Below are 16,028 nucleotides of genomic sequence, written 5' to 3' on the forward strand. Positions count from 1 at the left end.
ACAGGCATGTTTGCATTCCTCAGGACATAAGAGCATTTGTGCAAATATCCATTTGAAGTAATGAACCAAGTTGTATTGTGCTAGTTAAGTAACAAAGTCGTTGATCAAGAAAGTGCAGACAAAATGAGCTTCAAGTCCTGGCCGAGTACAGATGTTTTCCCCATCCTTAGGATAAAGGACATTCCCCACAGACTCCACTCCTACTACCCACAGAATGTCTGCCAGTTTCTCAGAGCTGAAGGGAAAGGCTGGAATTTAGCACAGTCCCTCTGCTTTGCAAGAAGAAGATCCCAAGAGGGACTCGGTCTTAAATCCTGGGAAATTCCTGGTACCAAACTGGATCAGCTCATGGTTAGACTAGGCTGCCTCCCATTTTAAAATATGGGACACTTTCCTTAAAAAAGGCGTACTTGTAATCTTTCTGCAAAGTTGATGTTAACAAAGAAAATCCAATATAATCTTCAGATTTTTGTACTATATATCTGTTATAAAACATGACATTAAGTAATAAAGATATCCACCCCAAAATGGACAGATGTAGAATATACACATGCAAATTACACTCATTTCCTACAATGTAATTTTGTTCAATCTGTTAGCAATGCTTCTGATGCCAGATTTAAACTGAAATTTCTTTTACTTGTGGCCTATGATTAATTGCCCTTTTCTTTAGATGTTGCCAGATGATTGTGGAGTGCAATCTAAGAAACTTACAGTACATTGATTGATGGATTTTGTTTTATTTTAAAAAGTTATTTTTAAACTTTTTGTCCTGCCTGTATTGTACTTATACTATATTCTTCCAAAGGAAATGCTAATCTAACGCTAAACTAGTGTGAAATACTGAAAATTTAGCATAGTTTTCCGTATAATTACAGTTTCCAGCAGGAAATCTGGAATGCTTATGTAATGCATGCCAAATTGGCAATGGAGGAGATGCAATTTAGCCAAATGCAAGCTGAAGGCAACACTGTGCTTAATCTGTATCAAATGAATCTAAATTAGTCTGGGAAAAGGCAGCACCAATCTTAATGCAAACTGAATGAAGAAGCTAGACAAATATCAATTGGAAGCAAAACAAATTAATGTAGAAGTAAAGGATGAATTTGCATAGCTTAGCTAGGAGGAGTAGCACACAAGGTTATGCAGCCAAACAGAGTGAACTGGTAAACAGATGTATAGGCTTCTATTTTCAGGCAATGATTACCCTATGTTCATACACAGCATCTTATTATAAGAATAGAATGGAATGGAATGGAATGGAATGGAATGGAATGGAATGGAATAGAGGTGTCAGACTTGATCGTGTCACGTGACGTATTGACATATTGCAATGTTTTTTGACTTTGCGGAGCCAGGGTGGGCATGGCCTGTGCATAATGCATGCTGCTTGTGGACCACCAGTTTGACAGGCCTGGAATAGAGTAACAGAGTTGGAAAGGACCTTGGAGGTCTTCTAGTCCAGCCCCACACAGGCAGGAAACCCTATACTATTTCAGACAAATGGTTGTCCAATCTCTTCTTAAAAACTTCCAGTATTGGAGCATTCACAACTCCTGGAGGCAAGTTGTTCCACTGATTAATTGTTCTAACTGCTAGGAAATTTCTCCTTGGTTCTAGGTTGCTTCTCTCCTTGATTAGTTTCCATCCATTGCTTCTTGTCTTACCTTCTGGTGCTTTGGAGAATAGCTTGACTCCATTTTCTTTGTGGCAATCCCTGAGATATCGTAATACTGCTATCATGTCACCCCTAATCTTCTTTTCATTAAACTAGACATAACCAATTCCAGCAACCGTTCTTTATATGTTTTTCATACATGGTACCTTATTTCTGGTTTGTTTCCTCTTTTACCCATGAGTTGGTTGTGCTGTTTGTGAAATTCATTCATGTTTTTCTCACCCAACTTTTCCTCAAAAGCAGCATAGTGTTCCCATTTCCAATGTTTCTTCGGAACTACGAAAAGTAGGTTGGGTTGAGAAATGTAGATAGTCCTCAACTTACAACTGAGCCCAGAATTTCTGTTGCTAAGTGACACATTTGCTAAGTGAATTTTGCCCCATTTTACGACCTTTCTTGCCACAATTGTTAAGTGAACTAGTGCAGTTGTTAAGCAACACGATTGTTAAGTAAATCTGACATCTCCATTGACTTTGCTCGTTAGAAGGTCACAAAAGGGGATCAGATGACTCTGATAGCACTGCGACCGTCATAAATATGAGTTGCCAAGCATCCCAATTTTTTATTTCATGACCACTGGGATACTGCAATGGTTGTAAGTGTGAAAAACGGTCAAAGCTCACTTTTTTCAGTGAATGGTCACTAAATGAACTGTTGTAAGTCGAGAACTACCTGGAGTAACTGGCTAAAAGCCATGCAGTGAATTTCCATGGCTGGACTAAACTCTTCCCAGATCTAGTCCACTCCTCAAGCATACTTGTCAATATATCAGGTGAGGATCAGAAACAGAAACAGCAGCATGCCACATAGAGGGCACCACCAGAAACAATTGTTCATTTCTGCTTATTCATCTTCCCCATTGTTCATTCTTCCAAACCTTAAAGGGGGAGGTCAAAAAAAGTAACACACATGAAACTGAAGTAGACTTTTCTATTTCAGTCAATAGAAACAGAAAATTATACTTACAGTAAGTCCTTGACTTACAATCCCAACTGAGACTGGAAAGCTTGTCATTAAGTGGTACAGTTTTTAAGTGAGGCATCATATAACTGCATCCAATTTCACAACCTTTTTTAACACAGTTGTTAAGCAAACCACCCATATTGTTAAGCAAGCCCTCAAGTGACTGTGACTTGTAACCAAACTCCTGCCAGTTTCCTCATTGATTTTGCTTGTCGGAAGCTGCCTGGGAAGGTTGCAAATGGCACTCACGTGACTGCAGGACGCTGCAATTGTCATAAGTGTGAGCCAGTTGCCAAATACTCAGATTACAATCACATGATCACAGGGATGCTGGAATGATTCCAAGTGTTAGAACTGGACATATGTCACTTTTTCAGTGTCACTGTAACTTCAAATGGTCACTAAATGAATGGTCATTAGGCAAGGTACTGAGTAATGATAGCTAGCTATCTTTCAATGTCATTTGCTGCACAAGGAAAATTATTCTGTAGCAAGGAAAAAAAACCTGAAGTTGCAGGTTAACATCCATTTCTTTAAGTCATTGGCTTGGATTGGACACATTTGGCATGATGTTAAGCTTTTGGGACTTTCTTTTTCTGCCTTATTTTATATCATGAATCCCATCATGAGATAATGAGAAGCCAAAAGTCCACACATTTTAGATAAAGGTATTAGTTTTCTTTTCTAGCTGGTTTTATAATTCTCTCCTCAGGCAAATATGAGGAACTGAATGTCCTTTCAGAATGAGGTTTTTTTTTTTTAAAAAAAACAGATTTCTCTTTAGGCAAAATACAACAAAGAGAAAATGCCACTGCTCAGTGTAAGAACAGCCATTGCCTTCAGCACTTAAATCACAGAAGAAAAGACCTAAACTGAAGCAAGAGACTTCTTAAAAAATAAAACACTGTTCTGTATAAGAGCAACTCTTGCCTTTAGCAATTAAGCAGTCTTTGAATATGCCAAACTGTGTTTTAGAGAAAAGCCTTCAATTTCATTCTTTCTGCAAATACTACTAAATCCCAGAACACACTGCGCTTTCTGGTACTTCATGTCTAAGCAATTTCAAATATGTCTTTGTAAGTGCTAGCCAGAGCAATACACACATTAGTCACCCATACTTTATTCACACAATATGAGCTTTGCAAAATAGTTCAGACAGAAAGCAAAACCAACCTACTTAACTGTATGATTATAGAATTTTGCAAGTCTGAAAGTACTTCTATCCCCTTTTGTCTTTTCAGCCCAAGAAACTAGGTAGCTTCAAGCCCTTGGTGTCAGGTGCCAGATTAACTGTATAGTGAATCTCTCCAGTTATTCCTACATTGTAGAAGATTTATGGAAAACTTTTCTAGCTCTTTTGAATGGAGGAATGTAGGGAGACACATGTGAAAAATTGGCTCTTAGGTGGATTTTTCGGGAGCCATTAGCCACAATTAGCCATCCATGCCTTATGATCGTCAGACTACCAAACTACAGAGAAAGACCTTTGTTCTCTAACATTATGAACTTTTCATTGACCAGAGCCTTTTTGAAAGAAGGTACAGCAATAGATGACTTGGGCTGGTCCTTAATACAGTATTCAGTTTGATCCTAAAGATTTGGCATAACAGACTTGCTTAATACTGTATACAGTTCTGACAGTCAGTTTCATTTTGCATAGAAATTACAACGGCAATTAATTGGAAATAATGTGAATAATAGGATTCTTAACCTATCTTACTAATTTTTCAGATTCGATTGAATAGTCGTGGACTTATTTATTCTGTGGGCTTGTTGCTGGCCTCAGTTTTTGTCACAGTAAGTATATCATTCTTTATTTTTTTAAAAAAGCAGTTGTAGGCATATTGGCCGGGGGGGATCTAAACTCCACAGAGGCAATACCAGTGACTGATCTATATCAGTACCAGTTCACATGTTTAGGTGGAAAGCAAAGGAGCATTCAGAGCAGCAAATTGGATTTTATCAGATTGTACCAAGGTTGAACCTGAACAGTTTCTTAAGTCAGTATGATTGAGAAACATAATATGCAATACAATAAATTTGTTGGATTGTTCTCTTTGTCAAGAAACTTAGGCCACATTGTTGCTCTTGGAAGAGGAAATGCTGCTGATTTATAGGAGGGATTAATGGAGAGAAGATTATTCATAGACATGGAAGAGCCAGCTCTAGATTTATGTAGAATAATGGCCTTCTTTCTATTTCTAGGTGTTTGGAGTTCATTTGAACAAGTGGAAGTTAGATAAGAAGCTGGGGTTTGTGTGCCTTTCCCTCTATGGAATCTTCTTGTGTTTCTCCATCATGACAGAATTTAATGTCTTCACGTTTGTAAATTTGCCTATGTGCAGAGATCATTGATCCTATGGACGGTCTGTTGAGAGGCAACTTCCTTCTGTACCAGTGCAATATGAAAATGGTTGGCATTTCCAAGCAGTATGAGGCCCCCTATGAAGGCTGTGAAGTTCAGTGGGGCCTCTTCTTGTCTTGGCTTAGTCTCTTTCTAAGCCATCTTTTCACACATACAAACGCTCACCTGGAAACCACCTATACTGATGTGAAGATTTACAAATTCAGAGAGTCTGATGGGCAAACTAACTTTTAGCTGGCTCTGAGCCAGACAAACTGAACTATTACAGTTTTTTAAGTTATTTGATGGAAGACTAATTTATGAATTGAGACTATAGCTAAGATACAAAGAAGAGGGTACATTGCATTGACTGCTTTTGGAGAAAAATGAAAGGAATTTATTTTATTCTTCTTTCCTAAGAAAGTTTCCTTGCAGCTTATCTACTTTGCAGAATACTACATCTCATTGGATGATTCTGATGTCATAAACAGCACTGTGAGAGCTGAATTCCAGGTACTTATTAAAAAGAATGGACCTGTACTTTTCAATGACTTCCTTATGGGAAGTAATGTACCCCAGGAAGAGATTTGGGAGGAATCTTAACTGAATTCAGACTGTAGAGTTGAACCTTGCTGCCATTTTATTCTTAACAGCAGAATGTGATCACTAGGTTGTTTAGAATATTTCCAAGCAATAGTTTTAGGCCTATCGGCCCCAGCAGACTCATGAGATGGAGTCCTGGTTTTTAACTTGATTATTGCCAAGAAAACTACATGGATGTATCCATGAAGTCATCATGAGCCAAATGTGACTCAAAGGAGAATTAACACTTTTTTCCCCTTTTAATTTAAAATGCAATGCCTGGACTAATCTGTTATAGGTTCTCGGTGTTTATTGAGACTATTTCTTTAGCACTTTTAGGTTTATGACCCTCCCTTTCCTCTTTATCCTGGCAACTGTTTGTTAAGGTAAGCACTAATAATATTCCTGTGTCTTAAAAAATAGTGCAGTTGAAAAAGTCTGTATTCCTGCACATATCAACTTTCGGACCACATTAAGATTTGAACCAAAATTGTTTTGAAACAAAACGAAATTCAGATATTTGGATTATCAGACCATCTACTAATATATGGAGACTGGAGAAGAGGAAATGGATGTAAAGGGACATTATTGGTTGAGAAGGCAATATAAGCACATGGCACATGTTTTAAAATAATTAGTTGAAGACACTGGTTTGTAAAAAGCATATTTTGCACATATATTATTGCTGATGTTATCATTTGCCATTCTGCGAAGGATACACTGGACCTGGGTAGGCATGTTATTGTTTTTCCTTTTGTACCCTACTGGGTGGTTTGCTTGTGCAAATCCTATTTTAGGAATCTTTGTTGGTGGGTTCTTCCTGCTATTTACCACAAAATTGCATAGCACTTATTTTTACCAGTAGTTTTCTTGAACCTTGGTCAAAGGGGATTAGATTTTGACAAACTGAGAAAGCTATGATAAAGTCCCCATTCAGTGTTCCATTGACTGCTGTCTTTAATGTGATTTGCTCTATTCACTCTGGAAATCCTGAAGACACCTCAGCTTCCACGTAGACCTCATCAATCCCCATTACATTTTCTCTGATAAAAGCAGCATTCCTGACTGCCCCAGTGACATTTAGGCCTGGACTATCCTGATTTATTTTAATTGCTACGTATGTATATGCTTTGTTTTACTCTGTTTTTATAAGAAGGGATCTTTAGCTAGGCAAACCTATAAGAAAGATTTTATCTATATAACTCACAAAGGTCATTCTTAACAGAAAAACAGAAAGCTGATGCCTGGGTGTAAACACCCTTTTCAATCTACCCATCAATTTATACTTTAGTGCTTCTTTATTTCAAATGAGTTTCTTTTTGAGATCTTTAGTATGAAATAAAATGTCATGATCTGCAGTTTCCCTTCATCATAGCACCTTGCTTTTTCCTATGACTTCCATAGTTCAATTTTCCCTCATTTAATGCCATCCACATAAGTGGCTAATTTGTGGCCAGCCAGATAGAGTAAATGTATTAATATAAACTTAGTTTGCCCAAGAAAAGTTTGCTCTTTTTTGCACCTCTCCCTCGCACATACATGAGCATAATTTGCCAATTTCTCCCTTGTGCTCATTTTTAGTGTTTTCAATTCTGTCAGACAAATGCAATAAAATTGTCAGAACTCATGTTCTTATACTAATGTTCCAGTGTATTCTGAGGGACTACAACTGCATTCTGAGTTTTCTATCTCTTTTTTAATGAACTACTGAGCATCTAGCATGGCAAGAGCCATTTTGATGCACTGTTGAATGCATAGGACTAGAAGTCTATGGGTGGGTGATGGGTTCTGGTCATTTCTTAGGCACAAAAGCCAGCTGGTGACCTAGGCCTATTCGTTTTCTCTCAGCTGTAGGAGAGGATACTAAGAAACCACTTTAAAAATGTCAAGGGAAAAAACTTTGAAAAGGTGTTTTTGTAGAGAAATTATGAGTTTTAATTTAGGGCAATCAATTGTTTCACATAGGAATCTAACAGGTTATTAAGCTTTAATTTCACAATAAACTCTTACAAAGGAATGAAATGCAGAAATAAATAAATAGTGGCAATGACTGTCTTTTCAGAGATTTTTGTCCACTGTTACAATTTTTTTTCATTAAAGATTGCTTAATGTGCTCTTATGAAATCTTAGGGTTATTGTAATATATTATTTTTATCATCCACCATTCCTTCTTCATTCTGTTTTTAATTAAATAAATATGGTCACTCAGTATATTACTTTTGATCAAACCATTTTAGCATCTAGAAGTTTTTAAAAGATATTCATTATATCGCTTCCTCTTGGTTGTATAATAGACTGTATATAGAAATCCATCTGACATCATCCATATGATGAGGATGGGTTGCTCCCATTGTCAACACAACACAATTTATTGGTGAGGCTTATACTGCTTCAGTCTTGACCAGCTCTAAATGACCCCTTGGGATTTTCTATAACTCCCCACTCCCTCAAAACACAGAAAAACTGTTTGCAAAACAAAATGGAACAGAATAAATGGAGAGCCTGAAATGTCACATACATAACAATACTTCGGAGATAAAAATGCTTTGTGGTATTGAGCAGTGTGGCTGCTAAAAAAATCTGGCCAGTGCACATTGACATGTGCATGTTGCTAACATAAAATTCTTCATTTTGCATCACTGTCTTTATGGAATGTGAATAACCCCAGTCTAAATTTGTATCTTTGTATTAATGGAACACATGTTCATCTCTGCAACTATCCCTTCAGCTCAACAATAATTACAGACTACTGGGAGAACAGAATAACATTTGAAGACAAATATTAAATTGAGAGTTTACCCTGATTCTAACAACAAGTAAAAAGACTGGTGTGTATTGCCTATTCTCTCAACTGAGCTGTTCTCAGCCTGGAATATCAGACTAGCCTACCTTCTCTCCATCTTCTCAGTGCCTCTGTTTGCCTCCTACCCCTCAATTGCCATTGCCAATGCCCTTATACAACACACTGTGTCATCCCAACACTTTTCCTCTTTTGGTCATCAGTCAGGTCCCAACACTACAAAAGGCCCTGGCTTTCACCCTGATCGTTTCAGCACTTTCCCTTCACTCTCAGCCACATAACACACCCCAACTCCTTTATTTTAAAGTTAAACAGTGAAAGAATCTTCCCAAATAAGCCAGGAACAGTTTTATTTCATTTACCAATTCTGTTTTTGATTTAGTACAACTTCCCTAAGGAAAAAAAAAGTTTGGGTTAGTTCCCCTTTAAACCTTTCACTTAAAAGAAGTCAAAACAGCTGTTTTTTTCCTATGTAAATTTGTTAGCAACCTATAATAAAAACATATTAGCACTAGCACTTCTTTCCTTGGTTTCATTACTGATAATTAGGAACTTAATAAAAATATTAAGGCATTTTTCAGGCATTTTTGTCATGTTGGAGATTATGTCAATTTATTTTATGTGAAAATGTAATATTTTAAAAATATAAAGCAATAAAAAGATGGGACTAGAAAATACTGTTTAAAACGTAGATTTAATTAGTTCAGACTTTTCCATCATAAAAGGGAAAATGTTACAGTTTTGCAAATAGCAACTCTGTTCCAAGTTAAGTGACATGTTTATTTTTTACATAAAATAAGTAGAATCATAACATTTTCATTTTAAAATGTGTTTCTTTTTGCTGTAGGTTTAAAGTATATATTGTATGTTGCAAATTGATCTTATCTCATTTCAGGCATTGATGTTTTGCAAGAATAATGTAAACTGCTTTGTTTTGTATAACCGTGATAAAATAATTTCTCCAGAGCACACTGGATTCAATAAAATCTGCCTCCTGGCATCTAAGATGCTATCCCCCTTGATCTGTTTTCCAGTACCTACCCTCTTCTTCCTTTTGTTCAAGGATGTGATAGTTGATTGTATCAAAGGCTGCTGAGATGTGCAAGAGAACTGCTAGGATCACACCTCCAGTAGGGATCCCAATCTAGATCTTGCCCCAAAATAATCAATCTCTATCCCGTTTTCCAACTGTATTGCAATAGATCCAGATAAATGGAATTCTGGAGTTAACAATAAACTGAATAAGCGTTCTCTAAGTAAATTAAAATTAAACTGTTATGCCAATAAGAATTTAGGAGTGGGAAAGAAATAAAGAATGAGGCCCACAATTCATTGAATCCTATCTGCAGCAATAGCTTAACAGCAGCCCAGAAGTGTCACATCCTGAAGCCAGAGCCTAAGACAATCTTTGTCTTAACCCCAAGGTTCTTGATAACAAGCAGTTTTAAGTGGTTTCCCCCTCTTGGATCATAATTATATATAACTAAACACCATATTATAATGATTATGACAACTCATATGATGTTTCATATTAATTGATAGATAAAAAAATCCTATGACCCCCCCCCCTCCTACCCCCTAACATTAAATAAGGAGAAGGAAAAGATGTAAAGCTTCTCTGCTTGCATTTATATCATTTGTTTCAGTGATCTGTTTGCCCTTAAAAATTAGTAATATCAGGAATTTGGAATATCAGGTTGGGATTACACATTGTAGCCTCATTTCTACAAGATAAGAAATCATTACATCCATTGTACAGGAAGGATGATCTGGATTGGGAATGGAATGGAAAATTAGAGTAGAGCAGAGCAGAGCAGAGCAGAACAGAACAGAACAGAACAGAAGTTCTGTCTTGGGAAGACTGCTGAATTTGTGTATTATTTTAAAAACAATTTGATTTCTTTAAAAAATAGAGAAAAACCAAAGGGGAAAAAGAGACAATCCCATAATATTATTAGATTTTCCTCCTTGAAGTCTAGACTTAAAATAGTTAATCCAAAGAACAAGAATTTAACAGTTCTGAATAATAGTATTCTTAAAAAGAAGGTTAATGTTACAATATAAGTATCCCAGGCATATGGAATACGTAAGAACTGTAGGGCAACAAAAATATTGTTGGTTTCTTGCCACCTTTCTGATTAAAAAGATAGAATCTTGACTATAGATGGCACCTCTGTTTTGATTGCTGTCGTTCCTATCAGCATGGTGAAACCTGATCTGCTCAATTCATTCATATAGATATACCATATATCTTTCCCCCAGCCTATTATCAGAAGAGGACTGGGATATTTTATTAGGGGAAAGCTAGTCATGAAAGCATATCATTCTTTTTTCTAAATGCCCCTTATTCTGATTATATTTTAATGAGATAACTAGACAAGCAATAAATATGCTGGCCTGTCATTCTAGTTTGGCCTTAAGCAGAAAGCTTGAACTAGCCTAGATGTTTTCCCTACTTTGTACCACATCACTACTTACGGGAGTCTCTTTTTCAAAAATACTTTGCTACATAATGTAATAACATGGGTAGAAATGCTGTTCTAGGAATAAGTCACAAACCCTGTAGGTCATTGTTTCTCAATGTCAGCAATTATGTGTGAAATGCAACTCCCAGAATTCTCCAATGCTGCCTGTGGAATTCTGGGAGTTGCAGTACATGTATTTTAAAGTTGTTGAGGCTGGCAAATACTGATCTGAGTCATATATCTTTGCTATTTTGCCAGGCATAATTTCTGATAAAGACTACAATGAGCAAGCAGGTAATATTTTTCAAATTTGAGAAAGGGAGAAGCAGTAGGGATTCCCAATTATGTAAGTGTGAGATAGAAAAAAGAAACTGAAGATAAAAATAGCAGTCTTGCACATGTTCCTACAATATAATAACACAAGAAATAGGCATATATTTTTCATATAAAAGCTGTACACATAGTCTCAGGAATTAAAGCAGAATTAGAGACAATTCCCCAAGGAACTCTTTTTTTCAGTTCATCCTTGACACATGCTAAAAGGAAATATGAACTTTAATATATTCATAAGCTTCCATTTCAGGCAATTCTACAATCATATATCAAAATCATTAAAACTACTTTTCTTTGTCTTGAAACATTGTGGGTTACCAAATGTTTCAAATTACCAAATACCTATTTATCAAATAACAGTGTGATATTAAGCAATAATTGTATCTTGTACTTGGTCAGTCAAACTTCCTGTCACAATTACACAGTTCTAACATATAGATTATTTCATAGAAGTGTAGTTAAGGGGAACAACATATTTTTGATGCATAATACATGTAGCAGAAAAAGAAAATCAAATTTTGAGGTGGTGGCAAATTTGAAACCGTTTAAGCAGTTGTGTGTTTCAATTTTTTTTACCACCGGTTCAGTGGGCGTGGCTTGGTGGACATGCTTTGTGTGCACACACACACACTTTGTGCGTGTGCACACCAAATGCGCACTTTGCGCAGGTGCAGAGGCTTTCTGACTCACTTCCTGCAGTCCTGCACTCTCCCTGTCGCTTCAGCAGCTGACGCGCGGCAATCTGCTATGTCGCGCAAAGCAGCTACGACCCAAAAGCAGGGAATAAAGGTCAGTATGGGAACCTGGGTTGGCCCAACAGCAGAGTATTGGAGAGAACCAATTTGGTCTCTACTGCTCATCAGTGCTACCAGCTCAGCAGAACCGGGCCAAGCCAGTAGAATACTACCACTGCATTTAAGACTGAAGGTATGAGGTGCAATTTTTGAATGTCTTTCAAATTCCAAGTTCTCTCAAAGGAAGCAGAAAAGCCCTATTTCTTCTAGACCATTATATCCCTGTCTATTCTTTTTTGTGATCGTTTTCTTCCTTACTTCCCTGGAAACCTTGGCCCATTTTATCCCTTCACTCTTATTTCATGTCATAGTCCTTTTAGATAAGACCTATGCCTAACAGACTTAGATTTCCCTAATTTGTTTTCTAATATAGATGAATGCAGTCAATAGATATTGGCATCATTTACCAGAACTGTACAGCACTTCAGATTTCATTCTAAAGATATTCTTTGAAGCATATGAACACAGCACAAAGCTGCAACTATTATATTTTCCCCAAGATTATGTATCTGCTAGAAAAAAAGTAACTACTTTAAAGGGCATAAGCAGATATTGTGTTCTTGTCCTCATATTTCCATAGCATATCACAGTCCTATTATTTACCCATTGGGTTTAATGGTGGAGGACAGTTGAAGAACCATAGAAAAGCTGGCTGTGATCTCTCCCACAGAAAAATAGAGGTTTAAGGCACCCCGGTGAATAAAAGGTGATGCCTCTTTCTTTCCTCTCCTCTATTCCTGAATATTGTATTCCCTTATTTGTACATATTAAAACTATAGTAACTACGATGTCTTTCCATAGATGCTCTTAAGATTTTGGTACTTTGCTTGCATCCTGTTTTCTTCTATTGACCTTCCTTTGTATCTTCAAATGTATTGTCTCACACTGAAAGTGCATGTTTAGGGTGTAGCTTTAGATTGTACAAAAATATGTAGAACAAATGGAATTAATCTATTTCTGTTATTCTACTAAGAGATCATAGACTGGGTTGCTGATAGAAAAAAATAATTCTGTTCTGTATTTTCATAACACTAAGTTTCCAAAGAAGAAAATGATATTTCCAAAGTGGAGTTTGCACTCAGTATATATAAATTAATCTTGTCTATATAATTTACATCCAGTTTACCATACAAAATGAGGTATGCTATTCCTACCTGTTGAAATAAGTCATAGTACCCCAGCTACTGATAATCCATCTGGACGACTACAGTTTTTATGACTATTTTATGTTCTTGAAAACTGGAGATCCTGTACTGAACAATATTTAAAACAAACCAGTTGTGTGTACAAGTAGTTGGACACATTTTTGTCCTTATTTTTTTAAAATTGAGAAACATAGATTTATATTCAGGTTTGTACCTTCAACTTTGTATTCTCACCCCATGGTAGCTGGCTGCCATTTGAATTAAAAAAATAGTTTTGGCTGCTATTGAGATAATAATTGCTTGTCAGCAATTGAAAAGCCTAAAAATGGCAATGGCTAGTTTTTAATATTTTTATCAGGCAGTAAACTGGTAATCTATCAGCCCATTGTGTGTATAATGTATCAGATCTAATTGGGTATAGCTTACCTTTGTAATTTTTATAGTATTTTCTCATTAGTAGAATTACTGAATCTAAACTCTTTCTTTGAATACAGTATAAGAGTTAATTTTTTGTGCTGGTGCTTATACAATTATCCATATATTTATTGTATTTATTTTTCATTGAAAATACAAATTTTGTATCAGGGAAGCAATCTTTATTCCAGAAGGACGTAGAAGCTGAAAATGAAAAATGACTTTTGTGTTTATTCTGTAAGAACACCACTCCAAATGAGCCATCTGATTTTGTGCTTTTCGAACAAAACTTCAGTTGAATCAGTTTAAATACGAGCTTAAATCATCTGCTCAGAAGTTCTCCTGCGCAAACATCACTGATATAAATGAGCAGTGTGGCAAGAAATTAAAGCAATGACTTTTAGGTGTATGATCTATTATCAGTTCTGAGCTGGTCTAAATCTATTAAATTGCCATATTTACTTTCATACTTCCTATAACTGGCACATCTCTCCTTGGTGCGCACCAATTGTACTTTTGTTCTTTTTTTTATAAGCAGCACAAGGTAATAATGGCTCAGGTTTTGCTAGTACATTTGTGTGTGCATGCATATGTTTATACCAGGCACCAAATGGTCACCTGTCTTTAAACCTACAGCTTTTTCCTGTGATCCTTGGTGTTTCAATAAAGTTAGAAAAATACATTAAACTAACTCGTGTTTTGGGTCTAATGATTTTTCTATGAGTTTTTAATTTATCATTAAAATAAGAAGAAACTTTTACAAGCTGCTCTCAAGAACTGGATTTCAAACAATGGCAGAAATATTGGACGTGGAGGAAATGTGTTTTCTTTGGTACTGATGAATATCTTTTCCTTTTCTTTGTAGACTTTGTAGTAAGTTTCCAATTTACATTGCAGTTTCTAAAGTAGAAATAGAAATAAGCTCTGGGCCTAGGAAAACTCCTTATTCTCCAAACTTAACACTGAAAGCAGGCAATATTGGTAATGGGAGATTTCAGCTACTCTGACATCTAACATTCATTGCCAAGAGTTGGGAGGTCACAAATTCCTGCCCGCTCTAACTGATAATTTTACTTGCCAGGCTGTAAAATGCTTTTTGGATATCTCAGAAATATAAAGAAAGATAAAGTGATTGTGGAATTACTAATTAATATTTGTGAATTTTTGGAGAATTAACTAAGTTCCAAAATAGTAGGTGTGGCACACACTCTCTCCTGCCCCCCCTCCCTCACTCTCTTTCTCCCTCCCCTTCCTTTTTTACCACTTTGGGTGTCGAGGAAGGTATAAAGTTCTGTCTCTTGCTCTTCTGGCAGCCTCAACCATTGTTAACTGATGCTGTTGTAGTGTCTCCAACTTCTTCTGGATCTGCCTCATGTTCTTTGACATTCTCCTCTTTTTGTATACGCCTTGTACAGTATGGAATCCCACATCCTCCTCTCCGGGTGAGCAAACCAGTTTTTAGTTTAAGTTTGTTTCTATGCCAATTCTTTCTCTTGTGGTCTCGTTTCTTATTTTCTCTCTTCTCTCTGGTCAGTCCAACAGCTTTCTTCAAATGTGACTAACTTTTATTTATATTTTATTGTTAAGTATCCATGTCTGGCATTGGGAGCATAGGGTGGGAATGAATATACTTTGTATGAGATGCTTCTTTGTGCTGATTGGTACTGAATTATGTTGTAAGAATTGAGCAAGCTGTCCCAATACTTACAATAGTAGGTGTGACTACTTTCAAAAAAGGGAAAGAAATTACAAGAAGTTACGGATTGGGCATTCCAGTAGATCACAGGTTGAACATGAGCCAATGAAGTTGCTAGAAATGCTACTTTGGGATACATTGGCAGGAACATAAAGTCTACATTACAGGGAGTATTTGCCCCAGTTTGCACTTTCTTGTCAGGGCCTGCTTGAAACACTATGTTGACTTCAGGGCACCATAGGGTAGAAAGGGGATTGGCAAAGTGGAACAGGTCAAAAGAGAGCTACCATAATGATAAGGGGATTGGAAACCAAATCTAATAAGGAATAGCAAAATGTTTTGCATGTAGATAAGAGGACTGAGTAGTAGTATAATACCAATCTTGACATATTTACTACAATGTGAAGAGTTGGCATATACTATAGATGAGGAATTTGGATTTGTTCTCTGTTGCTGTGGTGGGCAGGACCAGAATCAACTGAGAAACAGATTAATGTTAAATTTCCTAATGGTTAGAGATGTCAAACCAATAGAAAGGTTGCCTCATAAGATGGTAGGTAACCAACTTTCTGAATTGCTTTAACAGATCCTGAACTGAGCATTTATTTACAGGTGGATTAGATAGTCTCTGGGGACCCTTCCAATTATGTGATAGTTTGTAGGCAACCAAATTGCTCTACAGTGAATTGAGAAGTTTGCATATGAATATATCTGCTGAAAAAGAACCTCTTTAATCTTGAATGTCAAAAAATTATGCCTAGAATTTATTGAAACTAATGCGAGATATGCCTGTACAATGCTGCATGTGGTTGCA

General features: G+C 36.5%; 1 protein-coding gene across 4 annotated transcripts in view; it reads left to right on the forward strand.

Moving 5' to 3' along the window:
- SLC24A3 (solute carrier family 24 member 3) overlaps positions 1 to 11,806 on the forward strand; it is a 227,900-nt gene extending 216,094 nt beyond the window's left edge. For 2 of the 4 annotated variants that reach the window (XM_087930631.1, XM_087930633.1), the window contains exons 16-17: positions 4,373 to 4,438; positions 5,406 to 11,806. In XM_087930631.1, the coding sequence (XP_087786757.1) occupies positions 4,373 to 4,438; positions 5,406 to 5,588 (249 nt within the window). In that variant the 3' untranslated portion in view covers positions 5,589 to 11,806. Of the gene's footprint in view, positions 1 to 4,372; positions 4,439 to 4,846 lie in introns of all 4 variants that reach the window. The other 2 variants (XM_087930634.1, XM_026700978.2) reach the window with 1 other exon arrangement.
- The last annotated feature ends 4,222 nt before the right edge of the window (positions 11,807 to 16,028 follow it).

This window comes from Pseudonaja textilis, chromosome 3, assembly GCF_049901715.1.
Source record: "Pseudonaja textilis isolate UNSWEBS1 chromosome 3, rPseTex1.2, whole genome shotgun sequence".
NCBI classification, from domain to species: domain Eukaryota; kingdom Metazoa; phylum Chordata; class Lepidosauria; order Squamata; family Elapidae; genus Pseudonaja; species Pseudonaja textilis.